This window comes from Microplitis mediator, chromosome 5 (genome assembly GCF_029852145.1).
Source record: "Microplitis mediator isolate UGA2020A chromosome 5, iyMicMedi2.1, whole genome shotgun sequence".
NCBI lineage: Eukaryota > Metazoa > Arthropoda > Insecta > Hymenoptera > Braconidae > Microplitis > Microplitis mediator.
In genome coordinates, this window is record NC_079973.1 from 8,991,771 (window position 1) to 9,015,333 (window position 23,563).

Below are 23,563 nucleotides of genomic sequence, written 5' to 3' on the forward strand. Positions count from 1 at the left end.
AAAATGTATTGTTGAATTGACATGTTTTGTTAAATTGCGGCATTAACAATTTTCAATTTCGAATTAAAAGTATTTTTAATTTAACCATACTCTTTGTGTATATTCACCATACTTGGCATCGCTATTTTAACGATTTATATTAGATTGCTAAATCTTATGTAGTAAAATTCGCTTAGGCAGCCATATGCTGCAAACGTCACGCTTTACGCGGCTACCAATATCCCTGATGAAGAAAAATGATAAAATAAAATTTAAATGTTTTTTAATCTTTCTGAATTCTCAATAAAAATTAAAAGTATTTGAAGTGATTAAAAACATTTTTAAATGATTGAAAACAATTTTTAAAAAATTTATATTTTTGAATCGTTCCAAATCTTTCAACAATTAGAAAATTCGGCTATTATTTAGTAGTTAAAAATTATTGTGAAGTATTTAGAAAATTGAATATAACTTCGAATGTCCGGAAATTATTGAATAACGGGTGATGTGGAACTTTTCAAAAGGATTTAATGCTTAAAAATTCGTAGAATTTAAAGCTTGTGAAAGAAGTATAGCGTATTAAAATTTTTTTTTTTTTATTTTTCCAAATCGCTTTTCTTAATCAGGGATAGAAGACGCCGCCATCACAGTTTTGGGTGCTCCGTTCTCAAGTAGTTCACATTAACTTATAACTTCGCTACGTGCATCAGCTTCGCTAGTATAATTTATTGATTATCTTGCAATCACTAGTAATTGAATTCGCTTATAATTTATAATTAATTTTTAGTAAATATCTCAACTTTTGAAGCAAATACTCATTGATGATATGCTATAATTCGGGATATAAAAATACTCTAAATCTTGTGTTAGCTTTGAGTGTTGAATTCGCTATCGCGCTCACTAAGTTTGCGTAAGTTAACATCAAAAATTCTACACGGAAAGATTGAAACCCGACTAGTTGCTGTTCTGCACCTGACTCAGTACGGTGCTGAAAGGAAACGCTCGGTTGTGATGCAGCACCACAGTCATTACTGCGCGGGACCTGATTGAGTTGTGTGCGCATATCACTCAGTCAGGTCCCGCACAGTAATCACTGTGGTGCTGCATCACAACCGAGCGTTTCCTTTCAGCACCGTACTGAGTCGGGTGCAGAACAGCGACCAGTCGGGTTTCAATCTTTCCGTGCAGGCAAAGCCATAGGATGACTAGAAACTTTACATACTTTTATGGTCTATTCCATAACTTTTATCATTGTTGCGTATTTATAACTGTGTACAAATTTTAAATTCTAATACCCTAATTATTATACAGAATACGAATTGAGCTGTCACTGTTACTAATTGACATAGTTGACTCCATTAAATCGTGATCACTTATTTGTGACGGTGGTATTGTTGAACTTGCACATTCCAAAAATGGTGGTGATACATTCTTTTGAAATTGACCAGAGACGTTTCCTACAGGTTTATAAGTTGCTACCACAATAATTTTACCGCTCCGACTCCGGGCTTTGCCGACTCCAAAATATTGGCTGCTGGACCATATCAACTGGGTAAAGTGACCTGTGCATACAAAATGAATAGCATATATTTTTTTAAGGCCAATGATTTTACGATTTCAACAAATGATCTATTTCTAACTTTGATCTGAGTAAATAGATGTATAGGAGGGTGGGGCAGAAAGGTGCTTTTAAGCCAATTATTACTTTTTGTGGCTTTCAACCATCAAATCACTTTACTTTTAATCCGAATTACGGTAAATTAAGAGAATTTGTCATAATTTACAGTATTCGGAAGAATCGCGACGTTTGACGGTAAGATACAGTAATTTTCCGTAAAATACGGCATTCTACGGTAAACATACGGTAGTTTTTGGGCAAAAATACGGTATTTTTATCGTAAATGTGAATTAAGACTACGGTTATTTACCGTAAAATTGCGGCAAGCTTGCGGTATTTTACCTTAAAGTGCAGTATTGAACTGTAAAAACTGTAGAAATAAAAAAACATACGGCGCTTACGTTAAAAATGCCGCAAATTACGGTAAGTTTTTGTATTTTCCGTAATTCGCTGTAAAATACCGTATATTACTGTAAAATGCGGGAAATTACCGTAATTCGGATCTGTGAGGGTCTCACACATATCAATTTTAGAGCTCGAAGAAATTGGGATGTTTTGATAAAGGAATCTTCGAATGATTTCAGGATGTCAAATATCTTCAGTAAGATGGGTAAAAATTAAGTATTTAATCTGTAGTAAAATTAATTATAAAATAACCTGTGTTAACGTTGGTATGTAAAATGTCCGATTCTTTAAAAAAATTGTAGTGTTTGACGCCGGAATACCAATATGAAGAGACATCTTGACCACCAACATCTCCAGACACCGGTCCACCTGGCCGGCAGTAGAGATTTTGTCCAACTTCTCGATCGTTTCGATAGTAGAATGTGTTCGTATGAGCCAAATGATTAGCCCATGTTTGCGCATATTCACACAACTAAAAGTAGAAAAAATTAAAATGATACCAGTGCGTTCAATTTTACTATCCAAGTCGGAAAAATAGATTTGTTTCAAAATAAATGATAAATTAAAGTATGTTTTATTTAATTTAGGTTTTTGAATCATAGTTGTTTTATATGCATAGGTATTTCAATCGGTTTTCGTCCGTACTATTCCCTATCCAGGTCAATATCAGACTTGTTTTCATATTATATTTAATCTGTTTTAATCGCTTTTAGATCAAAAACAGACTTTTTTATATAACAATTAGTCTGTTTTCAAATTTTTGAAAAGTTGCGTCACGGGGACCAATACAATAGTTAGAGTTCTATAAAATCTACTAATAAATTTCAAAAATTTCAATGAATAAATGGTTAAATCAATGAGTTGTATAGTGAAAATTTAAGGCAATCGCGCAAGCTCTCAGGTGGAACTAACAAGAATGGGATACCTCTTTTCGTTTAAAAGTTACATCCAGTCAAATCGATAAAATAATTTTTTTTTAAAAATTTCAAAAAATCATAAGTTCCAAATTTATGGGCCGAATTGGCTCATTTTCGAACTCATCCAAGGTAATTGTCCATAGAATAAGTATACTAAGTTTCATTAAGATCGGTGTAGGATTGTGAACGCTATGTGAGAGAATGGCACGTTATATCGTATATATATAAATAGATATATAAATTTTTTCACCAATAGCATTTTTAGAACCTGCGTGACTCAATTAGATAGAAAATGTTAAACTTTTTGTAAAATTGCGTCATGAGGACAAATACAATAGATAGATTTTTATAAAAACTACTATGTGGGTAACTACTCTCAAAGATTCTTAGACTCTGATTTTTTAAGCCAAATCAAAGTGGTTTCCATATGAACAAATATGTAGCTATTATAATTTTTATAGGGCTATAGCTGAAAAAATGAAAATTTTAAATTACCTTCGGTGCCATTGTTAGAGGTCGAGCATTGTGTCGCTGTCTGTAAACGTTGTGCCAGCATAAACATTCTGTAATAAACTCACTATCTCTCCAATTTGTTTCAAAGTCACTTAGGTCATAAAATATATTCATTGGACGGTTCAACAAAATCTATAATAGCAAAAACAGACGTACTGTATAAATATCGAAGAATTTTGAAGATTCTTATCATTTAAAGTTCTATCACGATGAAAAAATTTCATCTGAGATGACAAACATACGAGATCGCGGGAAAAAAGTTATATATAATTATTATATTATCATTAAGTTTGCAAAGGAAACTTTTTTAACTTTCCGCTAAGAAAATTGAACATTTAAAAAAAAAAAGCAAGTTATTGGTTTCGGTCCGATTTTGGAATATCGAATTTCTAATAGATCTTGATGTTTTGAGGTTCTACACTGAGAAAAAATTTCTCTTCGGACAATTAAATCGGTTTTGTTGAATTCTGTTAAACTAATATTTATTTGGGACAACTAAATTTTATTAGGTCAACATAATCTATTTTCTCATTTCTAACAAATTATTTAATAGACTCTATTTGGTTGACATTAGTGTTTCTCTCTCTAAGATAATAAAATCATTTGGTCAAGTTAATAAAATATTTATTTAATAGACAACAAAATTATTTTATTGTGCCAACAAAGTCAAATATTGAAGCAAAAAATTACTATATAACTTTAATCAATGTTACTTAGACGTAGAAAATATATTCATTTAGAATAAATATGTATTTGTTCAAGGTTAATAAATAAATATTTAAACCTAATGATTATTACCTATTTAAACCTATGATTAGTCAGAATAGCTTCCTAGAACCTCAAAACGTCAAGATCTCTTAAAAATTCGATATTCCAAAATCGGACCGAAACCAATAACTTTCTTTTTTTTTTTGAAAATGTTCAATTTTCTTAGCGGGAAGTTAAAAATAGTTTAAAATTATTAAATAATAATGAAATAATATACCTGAAGATCGGAACGTTTTTCGCGCAACGAAACTGAAAAAAATTGATGTAATTTGACTGCTTAAAGGTGACTTAAGGGGTTATTAGGGGTGGCTGCAATTTTCAGCTGACATACTAGCACCTATACGAAACATTTCAGAAAAATAGATCCAGTAGATTTTTTACTTTCCATTTTCTGTTTTTATTTACGTTCCGCGAAAAACGTTCTGATCTTCAGGTACATTTAAAATAAAAATAAAATGAAAGTAATTATTAAAAATAAAATGAGCGATTGAGACGTACACTTACAAAAAAACTTACTTTTTTTAGAAGTTGAGGCCTATTTTCCAAGCTTTCATGCTGGTTATTATTCAATTGACTTAGTTTCGCCGTGGTTAAGCCTTCGGAGCCAGTTGTCTGATTGGCTTTGAAGAGTTCCGACCTTTCTACCCGTTTCTGTAAATTTTCTAATACTCGTGCCTCTTCTCGTTTTCGGGAAGGAGGCCAATTCGGTCGAACTGTATGAATGAAATTGATGACTGGAAAATCCTGCAACACTCACACATATGCACACATAGTCGCACCAGCTAGATTTTCTTACAATCGATTGTGCAACTTTTCTGAACTTGAGCATACATTTGCCTATTTTTTGCTAGCAATGAATAACTATGTAACTCTAAAAATATGAAAAAAAGTATTTGCAAGTTTGTACTAATTACAACGATACTATGTTACCTTAATTCTAAAAATTGTTTAATTTTATGATTTGTCTTAAAAAATAAAATCATAAGATATAAAATTCTAATAAATGCATAAGAATAGGCTTACAGCTTTATTTGTGTACTCTGGCTGATGAAAGCAAACCCTTTTTAATAATACTAAAGTTGGACCACTAGACACAGTCAATAATTTAAAAAAAGAAAGCGTTTAAAGCATTTTATTCGGTCTCATCATTTATGCAAGCCCACACCTTTGATGGTTGGTGAAACACGCTGTTATTCATTACATTTGTTTCCAATAATGCAGCCTGACTAAGAAGACGACGACTTGGTAAACGATTACGATTTATTATCTCCTTTTGTGTCGCGTATTCTGTGAAATAACTCTCATTAACAAAATCTTGATTGTGCAGAAGTTCAATAGTTTCTTCAACTGATGTAACACTCATTTCGATATGTTTCATAAAAGTAAGACGGGATTTAAACTTAACTTTCAACCTCTAATTTCCATTTAAATACATATCACCTAGGAAGTCACTTCACTACTGGTGTTGCTGCAAACCTCTAGCTCGTATTCGCATTTCACCCTCTTCACACCCCAACATATCCCTACCTTTTCCTCATTTTATTATTATTTGAAACATCTCACTTTCGAGTATTGAAGCAAGGGTATATACTCATGCAACGCGCAGGTCCTCTGATTTCTATACTGTATTACTTTTGTCCGATAATGTTTATACTGAACTTTGTTGTAATTCAGATCTAAAAAATTCCATTTCAGGTTTTTTTAATTTCCCGCTAAGAAAATCAATGATTTTCAAAAAATTCGGGAAGTTATTGTTTTTACCCCGATTTTTGAAAATCGAAATTTCATCAGATGTCGACGTTTTGAGGTCCTAAAAAGCTATTCTGACTATTTTCAGAATGATGTCCGAGTGTGTATGTGTGTGTGTGTCCAATTGAAAGAGCTTGCTCGCCATCAACTGCGAATTATGAAAAAAATAATTTTTTTTTTTGATTTCTTGGAAATGGCTTGAACAATCGACTTCAAAATTAGCTCTAAAACTTAATAAAATGCGTGGATCGCCGCCTCAAACGCCAAAATCGTCAAAATCGGTAAATTAGTTCAAAAGATATCGGCGTTGAAAAGTTAAAAAATGACCTTTTTTGTTATTTTTTCCGGATAAATTAAACTAATGTACTAAAATGTGTCTAAAATCATACCAACTCTTCGTCTTTATAGTCTCTTTCGATCATCATATAATTTCATCTAACTTGTTCTAGTTTAAATCATATTATCAGCAAAAAATTGAACAAACACAGCTTTTAATCATTTTCTCGGATGTTTCATATATTATTGCTCTGACCTAAATCAAAACTCATTTAAATCTTGATTTTGATCATTGACATTGATTTCTGCCTTAATAAGTAAAATGAACTTCAAAGTTTGACCGTTGAATTTTGAAACGAAAAAATAAATGTGGATAATTTTATTGCATGAACTAATACAGCTTTAGTAAAGAACTTAATACATAATTATCATCTCTATTAGTAAGACATTAATCATTTATGTTGCTATTGAATTCTTTAAGGTTTGCTACCCCTTCTCTTGGATTGGGAGTTGTTCACTTTCAATCTTGACACCGGATGTTCAAGAGCATATAACTCCTCGTCAGTTAGTTGGTCCTTGTACCAGTCTTTGCTGTAAATTGAAGAAAATAGATTAAGAAAATAGATTCAAACATCTTGTCTGGGTATTTTACTATAAAGGGTTTTTCTCTAACTCATAAAAGGTTCTTTATTTGTCCGTTATGAAAACTTAAAAATGTCTTTCAAATTTGAGTTTTTCTACACAGGAAAAATAGTTAACACGGAATTGATTAGCAAAAAAAAATTTTTGATACGCTTTTTTGGCTCAGCAGAACCAATAAAGCGTATATTTTGCAATACGCACTTTTGGCATTAGGAAGACAATTTATAACCAGGGAAACTAAATATTAATAGTATTTATAACTGTATTCACCTTTGAATTTTTTTTTTACATTTGATTGTTAGTCAGCAGAAATATTCTATAATTATTAAATTAACTAGAAATCGATTGTTTAGAGAATTAAGGTGAAATAGTACGGTTGAAACTTTTGTCAGTATTAAAAAGAACTAAATAAATGCAGTTATATGAGACGACGACTATACTCTTAGTTGAGTCAACTATTAAAATCATTTCTACCAACTATCGTACCGTCACTAAGCTAACATAGTTACTGTATCTAGTTTATCCCGACTAGAATTTCTTCCTGATTTGCCTGAAGTACTATAAGGACCTTGTCAGGTTAATATAAGGTTTGCCTTATTAGGGCAAACCTGACAAGTTCCTTGTCAGGACCTCATCAGGATATCCTTATTAAAAAAAAAGTTATTAGCCATCAGGTCAACCTGACGAATTCCTGATCAGGACCTCGTCAGGATATCCCTATTCAAAAAAAAGTTATCCCATCCTTTTAAATATTTCATTTATAGGCTAAAAATTAAACAAAGTACAAAAGAATAATATATAAAAATTATGTCAATCATTGCAGCACAGATTTTTTACTTCTTTATCAGTTATTCTTTGACATTATAATGAATATTATGTTTACACTTTCAAGACCACATGTGTATGTCATCGCAGTAGATAACATCGAGGACTTTGAATCGGAAGGACGCAGGTTCGAGCCCAGCAGTCATCGGGATTTTTCCACTAATAAAAAATATGTTTACTTCCTCTAATTAATGCTCTCAATACAATAGATAACATTCTCGATCGAATTAAAATTTTATTATTTTTTTTGCAATTTAATATTTTTTTTAAAATAATTACTAATAAGGTAATCCTGATAAAGATTTAATAGGGATATCCTGGTAAGGACCTGATAAGGATTTTATGAGGATATCCTGGTAAGGTCCTGATAAAGCAATCCCGATAAGGACCTCATGGGTCTTAAGCATTACATTCATAACCGGATCCTCGTCAGGATACCCTGATCGGGACCTTATTTGAAATAAGGTTAACCCGATAAGGACCTCGTCAGGCCCTTATGAAAAATTCTAGTCGGGATGATAATTGAGCCAATAATATTGTGCTCACTACTAAGCCTTGATTTAAAAAGATTAATGTTTTGTAGTGACTACAATAAGGCAAAAATAGTTCCTTAAGTGTAGTTAATTTAACTATTTTTTCATACCGATATACACTAGTATGTAATTCCAGTAATAATAAAAATTGGTTAGGGCGACTATATTTTTATACCTGTAGCTGAATAGTTCAGGTTACTATGCACTTTTCTATCAGTGCAGGAGTTTCATGGACAGTATCTTTAAGAGAAACTAAACACCACATTGTTGTTCATGCTTTACGCTCGTCGACAGTAATTGATATGAAAGTTAGCCCATAGAAATAGTCAGTAGTAACTTTTACCTTCGATTGATAAAAAAACTTATAATTTAGATGAATAGACTTACCATTCAGGGACGTTTCTGGCCCAATCACACTTTTTTGTGCGTTCATCGAACGCTTGGCCCAATTTACATCCACTTCGTCGAGGAGTCTCTCCATTAATACAAACGTAGAAAAATTGGCAATCTTCTAAATCAGGATATCGAGGATGTGTTGCAGCAATGGCTGTATCGACTTGAGGACAAGTAAAATTGAACAATTCACGTGAGCCACAGCCATGCTTTTGAGCTTCATCAGGCCAGTTGCAAATTCCTGATTTCTCCGAAAATACAAGGCCATCTGGACATGTGATCATATTAAATTTTCCTTCAACGCAGTAGTAGAATGTATCACAAATACGAGCATTTTCATGAGCAAAGTAACCATGCATTCGTGGACAGTGCTGAGACGATTGTGGGGTCTCTAGAACAATGATTATTAAATTATTAACGTCTGTAGAAAATTAAAATTGTGATTCAAAAATTCATTGATAGATATTATGAACTTGTATAAAAAATGTAACTAAAACAGCTTGTTCACTTCTATTGGCTTATCTCCGAATACATTAATTTTATCAAGCATAATTGTGATCAAAACTTTAAAAATATGTTCGTTCCCTAATTGGTTTTGATTATTCTAATTTTCAAAGCATAATATGAAACCCAAATTTTTTCAAGCTCAAAATTAAACCCACCCTTGATTCAAAATACTCATTAAAAAGTATTGAAAAATATGAGAATTGAATACTTTTGAATAAATCCTATTCTACAAGGTTTTCATCGGGACATAAAATTAATACTTTTAAATTATATTAAATCTAAAAATAATATAAGAATTTCTAAACTTCCAAAGAATTCAAAAAGATTTGAATAAGTTGATATTTTTAATATTTCTGAATCCTCGTTAATAACAAAAAAGTTTCGAATTTTAGGGTTACTAGTGGCATTGAAAAAAATTCGAATCAATTGATAGTTTTCAATCTTTCTAAATCTTCCTCAATACCAAAATAGTTCCATATTTCGGGTTAAGAGTTGGATTGAAAAAAATCCAAATGAATTGACATTTTCCAATCTTTCTGAATCCTTCTCAATACCAAAATAGTTCGATATTTTGGATCGAGTGTAGGATTGAAAAAAATTGAAAGAAATTGAGAATTTTCAATTTTTCTGAATCTTTCTCAATACTAAAATAGTTTCATATTTCGAGTTATGACTTGAATTGAAATAAACTAAAATGAATTCACATTTTCGAATCTTTCTGAATCTTTTTCTAAAATGATGAAAGATTGAATTCTTTTCGACAATATCATAGGGTTTCATTTCCAAACGATATTTGAATCAATCAGTTACTGAAGTAAACACAAAACTCACGTCTATTAGGTCGTTTAGAACAATCAACTCCAAACGGAAGATCACACTTTTCATGTTGTGGGCTGAAATCGTTAAAGACTAATCCATCAGGACATAACTTTTCAGTATATTTTCCATCCTTGCAATCATAGTATTTGTCACATTGTTTAGAATCTGGATAATATCCATCAACTTCTAAACATTGAGCTGGTACCTCTAGTATTTCATCATCATTTACTTGATCATTTTCATAGGGCGAAATGACCACGTCTTCTTTTAACCCTGGCGGGGCTGTTCTTCGAAGACCAAGTTCTATGTGTTGTTGTTTTCGTGATAACGCAGTTGTTACTCCTGCAACGTAAAATCGTTATAAATTAATTTTCGGGTCATAAAAGACCTTAATATGAAATCTAATATTTGTATTTATTTGTAAATTTAACTTCATTAAATATTTCAATTCGTAGCTTAAAAGCATACCTATCAATAATTGAATTTGCAAAGATTTCATTAACGACATAATTGGCAACGATAGTGATAATCATAATTTTCATCACAAATGCACAGTTATAGTAATAAATGACAGTGATAATGCCCAGAGTAGTAACACATAATTCAAAATTTAAATGGAAAACAAAAAAAATGTTACTCTGAAATAACGCACCCTAATATATCTTACACAATGTGGCAATTTTAATGTTAATGTTATTAAATTCTGATTTTGTCAACTATCAATTAAAATTAAGTCTTATTGAGAAGGTTATTTGCATGTTTAGGTTTCCACTATATTTAAATGGTGTATTAAAAATAAGTGTATAGCAGACTAGAGGAGCAGACGACAATCCAGCGATAACCAAAGTTGAGCAGCGTCGACGTGGGATATTAGTTGGATGGGTGACCCGTTAGTAAAATAGCAATTGACCGATTATGTGTGTTTCGTTAATATAAATATCACTGACATTCATGTTAATAAAGGCAATAAATCCTAATTTAATTACTTATTTTTACCCTCCCTGCTTAAAAAATCCGATAGATTCTTATATGCTGTATGTATAAGGCCCTATACTTAACTATATAATTTCTCATAGAACTTATCCATTCTTATAAAGTCTCTATAGGAATGTATGAGAATCTACTAGATTCTACGAGATTTTCTAAACAGGGCTGACTAAGAAAAATTATTTGAAATTATTTACAATATTTAAATCGACTAATATACAGATATATATATAGACATACACTTAGCATAGATTAAATCATTTTTCTTAATCAGGGTAGATCTGATTATATATAGAATCATGTATGTATAAAAAATAATTTTTATCAAGTATTGAGATTAATTTTAAGTCACATTTTCGAATGAAAGTAAGAAATATAACTTTCTATTCCCGGTATGGCCAGATGGCTCCTCTTTTAAAATTTAGGTAATTGAATGTAGTTTTAATTTAAAAACTCAAAAAATCTAAGACATCATCAAGAATTGATGGCTGTCAGAACACGTTAAATAAAACGAGTGCACATATAAATATTTATTACATAGTTATACTTGTTATAATTTTTTTTTTATCTGTGTTTACTGGCTTTACATTACAATAAATATTATGCATCTTTTTCTACATAGACTGGTACAAAAGTTCAGTAGTGAACTGAAAGTGGAAAATATATTCATTATAATGAACTCATGTGTATAAGTCAAAAATTTTATTACAACTCACCGATATAAACCATTAATAAACAATAGTTTTTAGTTTTCATCTTGGTTTTGATGTTTCCTAAAGTAACTTCTGAAATATCAGTATTAACAAGTAGTTTATAATGACAGGCAAGCAGAGTGACTAGAGACTACTAAAATATATCACCAAGTTATTTAGAATGTTCCTTGGTCTCCCACTTCAACCGAACCAGAAAAAAACTTTCCGATGTGTAACAACACTTTCTATTTAGCTGACGATGCATTTATTGATTGGATTCACAGTATTTTTATTTTTCTGATTTTCGATATTCTTATCTACTGAGCGCCTTTTTATTTAATTAGTTTCAATGATGATTTTAACTCAAACAAGATTCTTTGAACTGGTGATATTTCAAAATTTCCTTTGTCTGGGATGCATAGTACACAATATGAGCTAAAGTAATTTTAAAGACTCTTTCTAAGAAAAATATATAATTGGTCAGCTTGTGCCAATACAATACCGTATGTTTTTGAGATATACTTATGATTACATTTCTACCTGCAAAATGTGAAATGCAATAATGAAAGCTGCGTGACAGGTATATTCAAGGACTTGCGATCCTTCGGAAGGTCACTCTTGACCTTAACTGTCCTTCAGACTATTTACTTCGATTCTATATTTAATATAGATCTATATATAGATCCTTTCACCAAATAAAATATTTTTTTTAAAGTGTGACCCTCGCATATCTTTCTTAAATTTTGCAAAGTTATTTTTTGCATAAAAATTATCCCTCGCTGTAGATTTGACTTTTCAATATAAAGAACTTTTGTAGCAATGATTTTTTGAATTCATGCATTTTTTTTTAACTTTTTTTGAATAAAAAAATTATTAAAATATACAGTACAATTTTGTGTAAATCATTATCAGCTTTTTAATGAAAATAATTTTTCTTTGTTATAAATAATGGAAGACCCTCAAAAATTCAATTGAAGTGAAACGAGTGATTTGTCTGATCTTGTGGCAAGTTTTATGCTAAATTTGATAATTTTTTTCTAAGGATGAGAATTTTCTACACAAAAAATGTTATTTTCATGAAGGGGTAATTGTTGATTTGAATAGGAATAACTAAAATGTACTCTCTGTACGATTAAAAAAGTTTAATTTTCGAAATTATTTCAGATGTTTACACAGTTTGAATACATATGGGGCATTCCACGCCAAATCGGACGGTTTGAAAAATTTTAATTTTTGAATTCCTCAATTTTTTTTTTTATTTTTCTGTACCCATCAAAAGACTTTTTTCGAGATGTTGACATTTTTTTTGATAACCGGTTCAAAAGATATCGAATTTTGAAAAAAACCGCTTTTTTACAGTTTTTTACTGATAACTTCTTAGAGAATGGTTCAAATCAAAATACTCACTGAATAAAAAACTATCGTTTTTCCTTTTATTTATTATCATAAGAAGCATAGAAAATTGTTAATAATTAAGAAACTTTTATCCAAATAAAGAAAATATTTATTGCAGGAAGTTGTATTGAAAAATAATCATTACTCTTTTTTAATTATTAACAATTTCCTATGCTTGTAATAATACAAAATATACGTGAAGTTTTTCAAAATACGTTGAAAGAGAGAAATCGGTGATAAATTTGATGAAATAGAGAAAAAAAGTTTTTTTTTAATTTTCAAAAATCGAAAAAAAAAAGTAGCCATCGAGAACCCAAGACCAGACCGGCCTAAAAAGTTGTGGTTTGAGTAGTAGCTTACTGTAAAAAATTTTGAAGAAAATCAAAATATGCACTCACTTTAAAAAATGCAATTTAAATTTTTAAAATTAAAAAACACGTATTAAAACACTTGAAATAATTTTTTTGTAATTTTTTTCAAAAAGTACATGGAAAAACGATAGTTTTTTATTCAGTGAGTATTTTGGTCTGAACCATTCTCTAAGAAGATATCAGTAAAAAACCGTCAAAAAGCGGTTTTTTTTTTTAATTCGATATCTTTTGAACCGGTTATCAAAAAAATCTCAACATCTCGGAAGAAGAGTCTTTTGGTGGGTACAAAAGAATTAAAAGAAATTGAGGAAATCAAAAATTAAAATTTTTCAAACCATCCGATTTGGCGTGGAATGCCCCACACTGAGAAAAAAATTTTCCCCGACAACTAAATTTTAGTTATAACAAGAAAATGATTTGATTACCCATTGCCAATCATATACTTGGTTGTTTTAACTAAATATTTTATAATCCACCAACAAAATGGGTGATTAGAAACTATAAAATATTTAGTAAGATAATTACACGTTTAGTAGCAAGCATAAAATCAAATTGATTACCTTTAGTGTTTATAAAGTAGTCATAATGAAATGTATGAGTGATCATTATAGAGAATGAGTAATTAATAATAATTAAATATTATTTTAAAATGACAGAATATTTATTCAACAGTTCAATAAATGCATATTTAGAAAAATAATTTATTTCTTTCACAAGTACTTTTTTTTGTACTACAACAAAAATTGTTCAGGAAAAATATTAAAATTAAACATTAATGTCATAGTGTAATACAGTATACCCCTATATTACTATCAAAAATTTTCAGCGGATAACTCGTCCCATAAATGCTTCAAGCTCGGAATATAAAAAATCCGAAATAAGTATCTTACCAGGGACACCACAAATGGTGGGCGCGATCTAGTGGCGAGCACCAAACTACTCCAGCTGCTGCTGCCTAACACCATAACTTTTAAATCAATAATCATTAGGTTCAAACATATATTTATTAACCTCGAACAAATATATATATTTATTCTAAATGAATATATTTTTTTGTGTCTAATTAATATTTATTAGAATTAATATAATAATATTTTGCTCTAATGTTTGGATTTGTTGGCACTACAAAATAGTTTGGTTGTCCATTCAATAAATATTTTCTTAACTCTACCATATGATTTTATTATCTTAGAGAGAGAAATATTAATGTCAACCAAATAGAGTCTATTAAATCGTTTGTTAAAAATGATAAAATAGATTATATTGACGTAATAAAATTTAGTTGTCCCAAATAATTTTTAGTTTAATAGAATTCAACAAAACCAAATTAATTGTCCAAAGAGAAATTTTTTCTCCCTGATTAAAAAAAATGATTAAAAAGTATTTAAAATGATTTGTTTTTTAATCATTTTAAATACTTTTTAATCCTTCAAATCATTTCTAATCCTGTCTCTTATGGACATTTAACGTGTGAAATCATTTTTAATCATTTTTTTTAATCAGGGCTCAGTGTACTAATGTTGAGCTGATTCTTTTATATGATCTACTTATTCAGTCTACTTCAACCATTCGGTTTTATGAAATATAAAGAGAAATTCATTAAATATTGTCGATTATTTAGAAAAAAAAAAAAAATTATTTCGTACTATTTTTATTATAATCACATAATTTTAAAAAATAATACTTCTTAAATTTAATTGATTAGTTATCAAGGACCTAGTTGAATTATTTTGCTCTACTACTATTATCAAAAATGACATTTATTATGAAAATTTATGACTTATTTTTTAAAGTAAATTAATTTTTATAAATAAGTTATAAAATTGCCGTTGTTGATTGCAAATAATGACGCCCCATAAAAAGCTTCTTTTAGTGAAAAAATACGTAGGAAATTTGGTTTTTTCGTTTTAAGTAAAAAGAACACGTGCCGATGGACGATCAAAGTTCATTTTTCGATACAATCTCGGTTTTTTTTAAATATCTCATGAAATATCCAGATCAAACGAAAAAATCATAGGAACAATTTTGTAGGAAATTAAATTTTTGACAAAAAAGGTCATCTTCATTTTTTTTATAAAATGTGTATTTATGAAGATATTTTAAAAAAACTTTTTTAGATCTTATCAATTGGGCATTTTAAGGATAACGAATGTTAAAAATAAAATTTTTTCTTAAATATAGACAACTTCGTACTTCGTAATATATCAATTATTAATGCAATTAGTAATGTTACAGTTTCTATATACTTAGAAAAATGTTATTTTCAAAATTTGTAATCCTTAAAACGCTCAATTCATCGGATCTAAAAAAAGTTTTTTTAAAATATCTTCATAAATACACATTTTATAAAAAAAAATGAAGATGACCTTTTTTGTCAAAAATTTAATTTCCTACAAAATTGTTCCTATGATTTTTTCGTTTAATCTGGATATTTCATGAGATATTTAAAAAAAACCGAGATTGTATCGAAAAATGAACTTTGATCGTCCATTCTAAAAAGAAGTTTTTTATGGGGCGTCTGAGATAATTTAATTTTTAACGACCACCCTAATGTTCAGCTGTCATTACTTTTTTTGACTGAAATTCTCACCATCCGTTACGATAAAATTGCATTTTTAGTTTTCATCCGGAATTTATGCGGAAGTCCTATTTTGACACAAATATGAATTCCTTAGTAATTCTGCCGACTAGCCGCTGGAATTCCCAAACTTTTTTACACGGGATTGTTTTAAATAATTTGTATATCATTAAAAAATCCTGAAAATGGTTGACTCTGCGGGCTATCCCAAAACTTCCCACTGTTTTCAAGCTTACGGAGCTCTGGCTTTTCTAAGTTTTTGATAATAATTTTATTTAAACTAATGAACCGATTGCACTAATTTATGTAGTGACCATCAAAACTGATACGTGGTAGGGCATTAACTAGTAATGCACCTTCTCGATGACTATACACTTACCCTTGTTGGCTGTGCGGTAGAGGTAAGCATAGTTATTGAGGTTGAATACGATTGGTACAGGAGGTAAATATAACAGCATATAAATACGAAATATGTTATTATGCTTTCATTACTTAATCATAAATTTAAACTATCATCAAACATTTATTGATACTTTATTGTAGTATACAGTCATGGTTTCGATTTTATTATCAACTAATAATAAAATAAAATCTCCCTTGCACATATGGTTTAATACTTTTATTTAAGATAATCAATTAATATTTATTTATTTTTAATCTTAGATTACAATCATTCATCGATTTTATATTGTCGATTCGTGATAGTTATTTTATCATTACCGGTTATAAATTCCCGGAAAATTGATACCGCACATAAATATTTCGCATTGAAATATTTTAAGTTGTAAGATCCAACCAAAATGATATCCTGTTAGAAGACCAATTTTTTGTCATAGGGTATTTTTTTTTTCTTTCTTTTTGAGATCTCTTTCGTCTATGACATCGTTTGTAGGGATATTAATTACAAGAAATTTATCTTTGATGAACTTATTTTATTTATCTTCAGAAAAGAATAGAAAATAATATGAGCAAAATGTCATTGACACTGTTGAATGGATTTGGGTGCTATGAATAAGTCGATGATAATAATATTAAAAATGCAAAATATCAGTCGGTAGCAGATGAACATTAAATATATGTTTAAGATTGTTTCTCTTCATTTTTATACCAATCCTCACTGAAAACAGTATAGAAATTAATTTTTTTTATTTTAGAGCTTTACTAGAAAATTATTTTTTCCAACACTTGCTCTGAAAGTTCAATTTCCAAGCGCTGTGTCGTGTCGGAAGCGCCAAATACATATTTAGCTTTCCTTATACATTTTACTTAACTGCACTTGTGCGCTAAATATTCTAACGTAGTAATAAAATGCCACGACCCGTGATTTTATTTAGTTTTGCTCTCTATAACTAACGACGTGATTGTGCTTGAAGCGCGGCTGGTGGATCGGAATTACGGTAATTTACGGTAGAGGTAGGAATTTTATGGCAAAATTTGAGTATTTATCAGAACAGTAATTTACCGTAAAATTGCGGCAAGCCGACAGTATTTTACCGTAAATTGAAGCATTGCACTGTTAAAACTGTAAAAATAAACAAGCATACGGTGCTTACAGTAAAAATGCCGCAAATTAGGTCAATTACCGTATTTCCGCCGTACATAACCGCAAAATACCGTAAATTGCGACTAATTTGCCGTAAAAATATCGTATTTTACGTTAAATTACAGCAAAATGCGGTAAATTACCGTAATTCGGATTCGCCAGCATAACTTTTTGTCGCTCATGTGATATGTATCGTATACGATAGACAACTTAATATCCTTGAAAAATTTGATTTAAAATAAAATTTTTATTTTTTACTTCTCGAAAATTAAACTTTCATAGCAGAGTGTGCAAAGAATAATGTATCCTCGGGCGGACTGAGAAGCGAACATGACAATCCTGATTACGCCATTCGCTTTGAGGTTATGATACATTGACTTATGAGGACGAGTGGGGTGGTCGCTACGAGCCGTAGGTGACCATCACATTTGTCCTCATTCGTCAATGCATCAAAAGTCTTACGCTTATGTCGCGGCAACATGATTGTCAAACGATGCGCTCTTTAGTCCACATGTAGTATAAACTAGTATTATCTTACCATCCTAACACATTTTCTGGTGCATCACATCTTTGTTGTTCTTCGTTGTATACAGTTCCATCGCTACAACCTTGTTCACGTGGAGTATCACCATTTAAGCAAACGTAAAACTTTTGACAGTCGTTGGGATGAGCATATTTCGGGTGGTCAACAACCTGGCCTCTAGTATCGGTTTGTCGGTCTTTTGGACATTCAAAACCATCTTTAAGTTTTTTGCCTACTGCTCCACATCCCTAAAAAATTAAAGAAGTTTGATTTTGTCATTCTTCAGTTGCGAGACATGATAAAACGATTATAGATAGAGCTGGATATTGACCTCACGTCCAGCGCTGTCCGGCCATACACAAGTGCCACTAAATTCATCAAAGTGAAGTCCAGTTGTACAAGTAATCTCTACTGATTCTCCATCAATACAATTGTAAAAAACATTGCAAACTGTAGGATCTGGATGGGCAAAGAAGCCATTTTTTCTCGGGCATTTTTTAGTTGGCTGAGGAGGTTCTAAAATCATAAAGTCAGAAGATGTAACATAGAACTTTTGATATAATAAACAAAGTTTTCTCACGTAATTCAAGACGGTCCCCACAATCCACGTTAAAGACATGGTCACATTTATTAATTTTACGATTCAATGGGTCGAATACAAGGCCGTCAGGACAGAACTTTTCTTTCGCTACGCCATCTTCGCACTGGTAGAATTTATCACATTGCACAGGATCTTCATACTGGCCATCTTTTTTCGGACAAGTAAAAGCCCCATCTGAAATATTGAATCAGTGTCTAAAAAATACTTATTTATCGAATCTATAAAATCATAAGTTAAATTCATCAAACGATCGAATCATTGAATATAGTCTCCTAAAATATTAGCTCGGAAATGATTTCAATACAGTAAAGGTAGTCAATTTTTGACAAAATTGAGAAAGTTTTACACTTTTGAAAGTTAGTCTTAGGTAAAAAAAAAACTGATCCGAAACAGCAGCTCAGAATCTCAATCCTACCACAAGCTCAACGAATATTCATTTTCCCATTTAAATCACATAAAAAAAAAAAATCTGTATATCGGTTGGTCCTGCGGGCAAGCCCCAAAACTTCCCGCTGTTTTCGAGCTCAAAGAGCTCGTAATTTTCAATATTTTCATCTTAATACCTCTGACTATATTGGTGTTTTCAATCTTGAAAACAGTACGTTTTGTATTGAACTTCAAAAATTACAAATTTCATAAAATTTTACAGTCAGTACTTATTTTTCGAAACAAATATTAAATCACGAAAAAACTAGATCTTACATATTGATATAATGGATGAAGACATTACTGATGCAGACTAATTATATTTTTTATTGATGAAAAAATCCCGGCGATTGCTGGGCTCGAACCTACAACCTCTCGATTCGAAGTCCTTGCTGCTATCCACTGCGCCGAACCACGTACGTTATCGCGTATGAATAAATAGTATATTTATCAAAATATGGAGTTTTATATTTTCATACTAAATTTAACATAATTTTATAAGTTTTTGCGGAATGGAAAAAGAAATTTATAAAGTTTTACATAATTGTTATGAAGATCCCAAGGAGTTATTGGTATGAAATTATGTAAATTTTATACAGTATTATGAAATTTTTATCAAAAAGCAAAAGATAATTTTCATAAAACTGTATAAAATTTCATGAAAATTTTTGAAATGTTACATATTTATTACCAAAATCCGAAGTCATTGGCATAAATTTTGTAATAATTTCTAAATTTTATGAAATTTCATACAACTGTGTCAAGTTTTATAAATTTTTTTAAATATTTATAAAATTTTTTAGAAACCATGAGATGGTTTTCATAAAATTTCATAACATTTCATGTAAGGCTAAAACTTCAATTTTGTAGAATCACATGAAGTTTTATAGAATTTAATTATATTTCATAAAACTTCATATAATTTTATGAAATTTTATAAAATTTCATGAGGTTTTATAAAATTCGACAAAATTGAAGTTTTAGCCTGTCACGAAATTATACGAGATTTTATGAAATTTTATGAAATTTCATAGAATTATCTCATGGTTTCTAATAAAATTTCATAAGTTCTTTTTTTAATTTTATAAAACTTTATATAATGTTATGAAATTTCATAAAAATATATAAAATTTTATACTCTCTAAATCTGAAACAGTGACAACCACTGCAAAATAGCCTATACACACTATTTCACAGCTATAAGTATACCACTTGGTATAGCTGTGAAAAAGTGAATAGTCACTGTTTCAGATTTAGAGAGTACCAATAACTCCTTGGCATCTCGATAACAGTTATGTAAAATTTTATAAACTTTTATAAAAGTTTATGAAATTTTCCAAAATTTCAGTAGTATAATTTCATAAAATTTTATGAAAAATTTTTTCCCGGGTAACTCAAAAGTTTATTAAAAACATGACTTCCAATAAGCCACCGTGGCTGAGCGTCCTCGGTCATAAGTCCCGCGCCATCGGCCTAGGTTCCAATCTTAAGTTGGGTAAAATTATTTATTCATAAAAAGAAACGTTTGTTAAGGAACAAAACTAATCTGAACAACATTAGATAAAAAAAAGGCATGTCTGATACTGTTTTTTTGAGAAAATAAAATTTTTTTCTTAGAATTGCGCAAGTAAATCAAATGCTTGAATAAAGTAATTATTTTACTTGATTGAAGAAACAATTGCTTTGCACTATGTAAGTAACTAAAATACTTGAATCAATCATTTTTTCTTTAAAATATATAATTTTTTTTCTCAGTGGAGAAATTAATTCAAATATATTATATAATGTCTGAAAATCGTACAAATGTATAAATTTAATGTACATATTAAATACTATACTATACTCAGTTGCTGCTTTTACACTTAGCGTGGCAGCGTGTATACTTGCGTATAGTTCACATGCCTACATACATACAGCGTAAATGTTTAAAAAGTGGAGACTGCATAAACAGACTATGACTGTTACACTTTCGTTACACTTTCGTCGTTCAAAGCATTCAATCATCCCTCAGCCGCGCCCAAAGAAGTTTTACTTCAAAGACTTTTTTCAATGGCGTCTTTCTTGGACAACTCTTTAATAAAGTGACTTATAATTGCTACAGGGACAATATTAGAACTGATGTAAGAAGTTTTAAGTTTTTGTTTTCTACTATTATTTTCTAATTATTTATTGCTATAAGGGTTTAAAAACAAGCCTTTATATACTTCAATCTTTTTTTTTCTCAAGCATTTTGCTGCTTGATTTCTATGGTTATTACTTGAAATACATAAATTCGTGTTTTTTTAATCGTGATGGAGTAAATAGGAAATATAGAAAATTTTTATTGCTTATTTTTAATGATACAAAAATGATAAATATGCTTCAGATTTCGTCTGCGAATAATATTTTTTCAAAATCAAGATTTCACTGATATTGAGTATACTCTGAGTCAAGTAGAAACTAATGGTAGTAGACCCAAATATTATTTAAGACGCTATTATGAGCTTTAATTAGAAATACATTAATTAGAAACTATTGCATGCATTCATATGTATTGAAAATAACCCTCTTGCACCATTAATAGTTCTAAATAATGTCTTTTAATAATCTTTAGCAATCACTTAAATCTATATCTATAACTTTTTAAGCTCTATCTAAGATGGAGAAAGGAATCATTATAAGACTACTTCGTTCACTAAAAACTTATTATTGAAGATTTGATTTTCAATACTTACAACAAACAGAGAAAATTGAAACGCCGATGATGAAGATTTTAATCATTTTTGACAAATAAAATTTGAGATTTAAGTTAATGAAAATGTCTTTATTCTCTTTAATTTGTAGCACTACAATAATATCAGTTAAAGTATATGTCTTTACGTGATCGAACAAGAGACTGCCGACATCGTTGACTTCCCAACCAGTATATCTGAAACACTCCCACTAAGTCATCTTTTTCACACTTTCACCATCAATAGGTATCGAAAACCAACATTATACGTTCAACGAAATACATGATAACGCACTAACTTTTACTTCATCAATCCGTTGATCTCTCTTTTAGAAAATCATCCAATCCTAAGTTACAGTATTATTCTTACATTATCCTTAATAAGAGCATTAAAATTAAAAAAAAATATTTGAATTCTTCGATGTATTAAATTATAAAGGCATTATTTTAATAATCTTCGTAACTGTACACAAATATAACATTATAGCATACTCAGGTCATGATGCGATCATATGTAAATATGCAAATCTACTCTCGCTTCTTGCACTTTCTCTTACATCTGTCTCTTCAAGTAGTATAGTCTAATAAGGATTTCAGATACATGCTGAGGTCGAAAAATTTAAAAGAATTCAGAATTTTGTGAGGTTTTTTTAAACAATATCAATAACAAAGAAAAAGTTGTTACTGGAAAAAAATCCTGTGCAACTATTTTTTATGGACCAAAAATCCGTTTCATGGAGTGACCGCGTAAATAAACGGCTTTGACATGAAAAATATTTATAGGATCAGGTTAACTAAACCCTGATTTTGAAGAGAAAGAATTTAGGAATCGAGAAACTGTGTGCTGAATTTTAAATCTTAATATCTGATACTTCTAAAGTTATAAATTTTTAAAGTCAAAAACGCGAATTTTAAAAAAATTAGTCAGAACTATAACAATTATTGATATTTTTGCATAGAAGCGCATGTAGTCTTGTAGGGAATGAAAAGATGTTTTTTTCAAGCTCTGGTATTGCATGAAATCTCAATTTGCGAAAAAGTTATTACTAAAAAACTGGTTTCTTTTCACGAATTTTTTATTCCCAAGGAAAAAATCGTATCGAAAGAAAAAACTTTAAAAATACTCAGAAAATATGAAATTTTAAAATATTATTTTTTTGCAAACAAGTATTTTTTATGACCCCTGCGTTTAAAGTTCAACATTCGAGCATCGTGTGGTGCGAGTAAAATAGGCCTTTCTCTCGATATTGAACTTTAAACACCGTCGTTATAAAAAATATTGTTCGACACGTATGATTAGAACGAGAAATCCGGTATATCTGTATTGTCAACATTGGTCTTGTGTTCGGTTACATTATCAACGAGAACGACTGCCTACACCTGAAGTCCTCCCAGAGCGTAAGTCGTCGTCGGTTTTTACCCCCACTCTTCGAAAACGAATATAATCTCATGCCGTTACTACGCACTGACATTACAAACGGAAAATTTCCTGCAATTCCCGACGACAACAACTCTCTGGGAAGAGACTCGCTTCGCTCGTGCAAAAATGATGTGTGTAGTCGTTTTCGTAGAGATGTTGAAAATACGTCATAACCCAAGACTTGTGTTGCAAATACAAGCATACCACAAACCTTCAATTTAATCATGTGTATCGAAAACATCCATCCCGGGAGAAAAAATTTATATATGATTATATAAAATTTTATATAAATGCTTACATAAAATTAGATATGATTTTAGGTTTGATCTATTTTCATATAATTATAGATAATTTTATAAAGTTATATATATAA

The 23,563-nt window shown here is 30.1% G+C and overlaps 3 protein-coding genes across 3 annotated transcripts; all 3 read right to left on the reverse strand.

Annotated features, from left to right (window-relative positions):
* Positions 1–1,066: 1,066 nt before the first annotated feature.
* Positions 1,067–5,686, reverse strand: LOC130668965 (uncharacterized). Its single transcript, XM_057471566.1, has 5 exons — positions 5,366–5,686; positions 4,717–4,944; positions 3,415–3,564; positions 2,255–2,474; positions 1,067–1,541 (listed from the first exon to the last, which is right to left on the reverse strand). Exons 1-5 carry the CDS (start codon positions 5,576–5,578, stop codon positions 1,276–1,278), a joined length of 1,077 nt encoding a protein of 358 aa, XP_057327549.1. The 5' UTR covers positions 5,579–5,686; the 3' UTR covers positions 1,067–1,275.
* An 887-nt stretch (positions 5,687–6,573) lies between these two features.
* Positions 6,574–12,181, reverse strand: LOC130668966 (protein obstructor-E-like). The gene is made up of 5 exons (XM_057471567.1): positions 11,792–12,181; positions 11,648–11,716; positions 9,957–10,286; positions 8,613–9,009; positions 6,574–6,816 (listed from the first exon to the last, which is right to left on the reverse strand). Exons 2-5 carry the CDS (start codon positions 11,685–11,687, stop codon positions 6,702–6,704), a joined length of 882 nt encoding a protein of 293 aa, XP_057327550.1. The 5' UTR covers positions 11,688–11,716; positions 11,792–12,181; the 3' UTR covers positions 6,574–6,701.
* A 4,390-nt stretch (positions 12,182–16,571) lies between these two features.
* On the reverse strand, positions 16,572–21,964 carry LOC130668968 (protein obstructor-E). The gene is made up of 5 exons (XM_057471570.1): positions 21,775–21,964; positions 18,614–18,808; positions 18,365–18,549; positions 18,049–18,281; positions 16,572–17,084 (listed from the first exon to the last, which is right to left on the reverse strand). Exons 1-5 carry the CDS (start codon positions 21,818–21,820, stop codon positions 17,048–17,050), a joined length of 696 nt encoding a protein of 231 aa, XP_057327553.1. The 5' UTR covers positions 21,821–21,964; the 3' UTR covers positions 16,572–17,047.
* Positions 21,965–23,563: the final 1,599 nt, after the last annotated feature.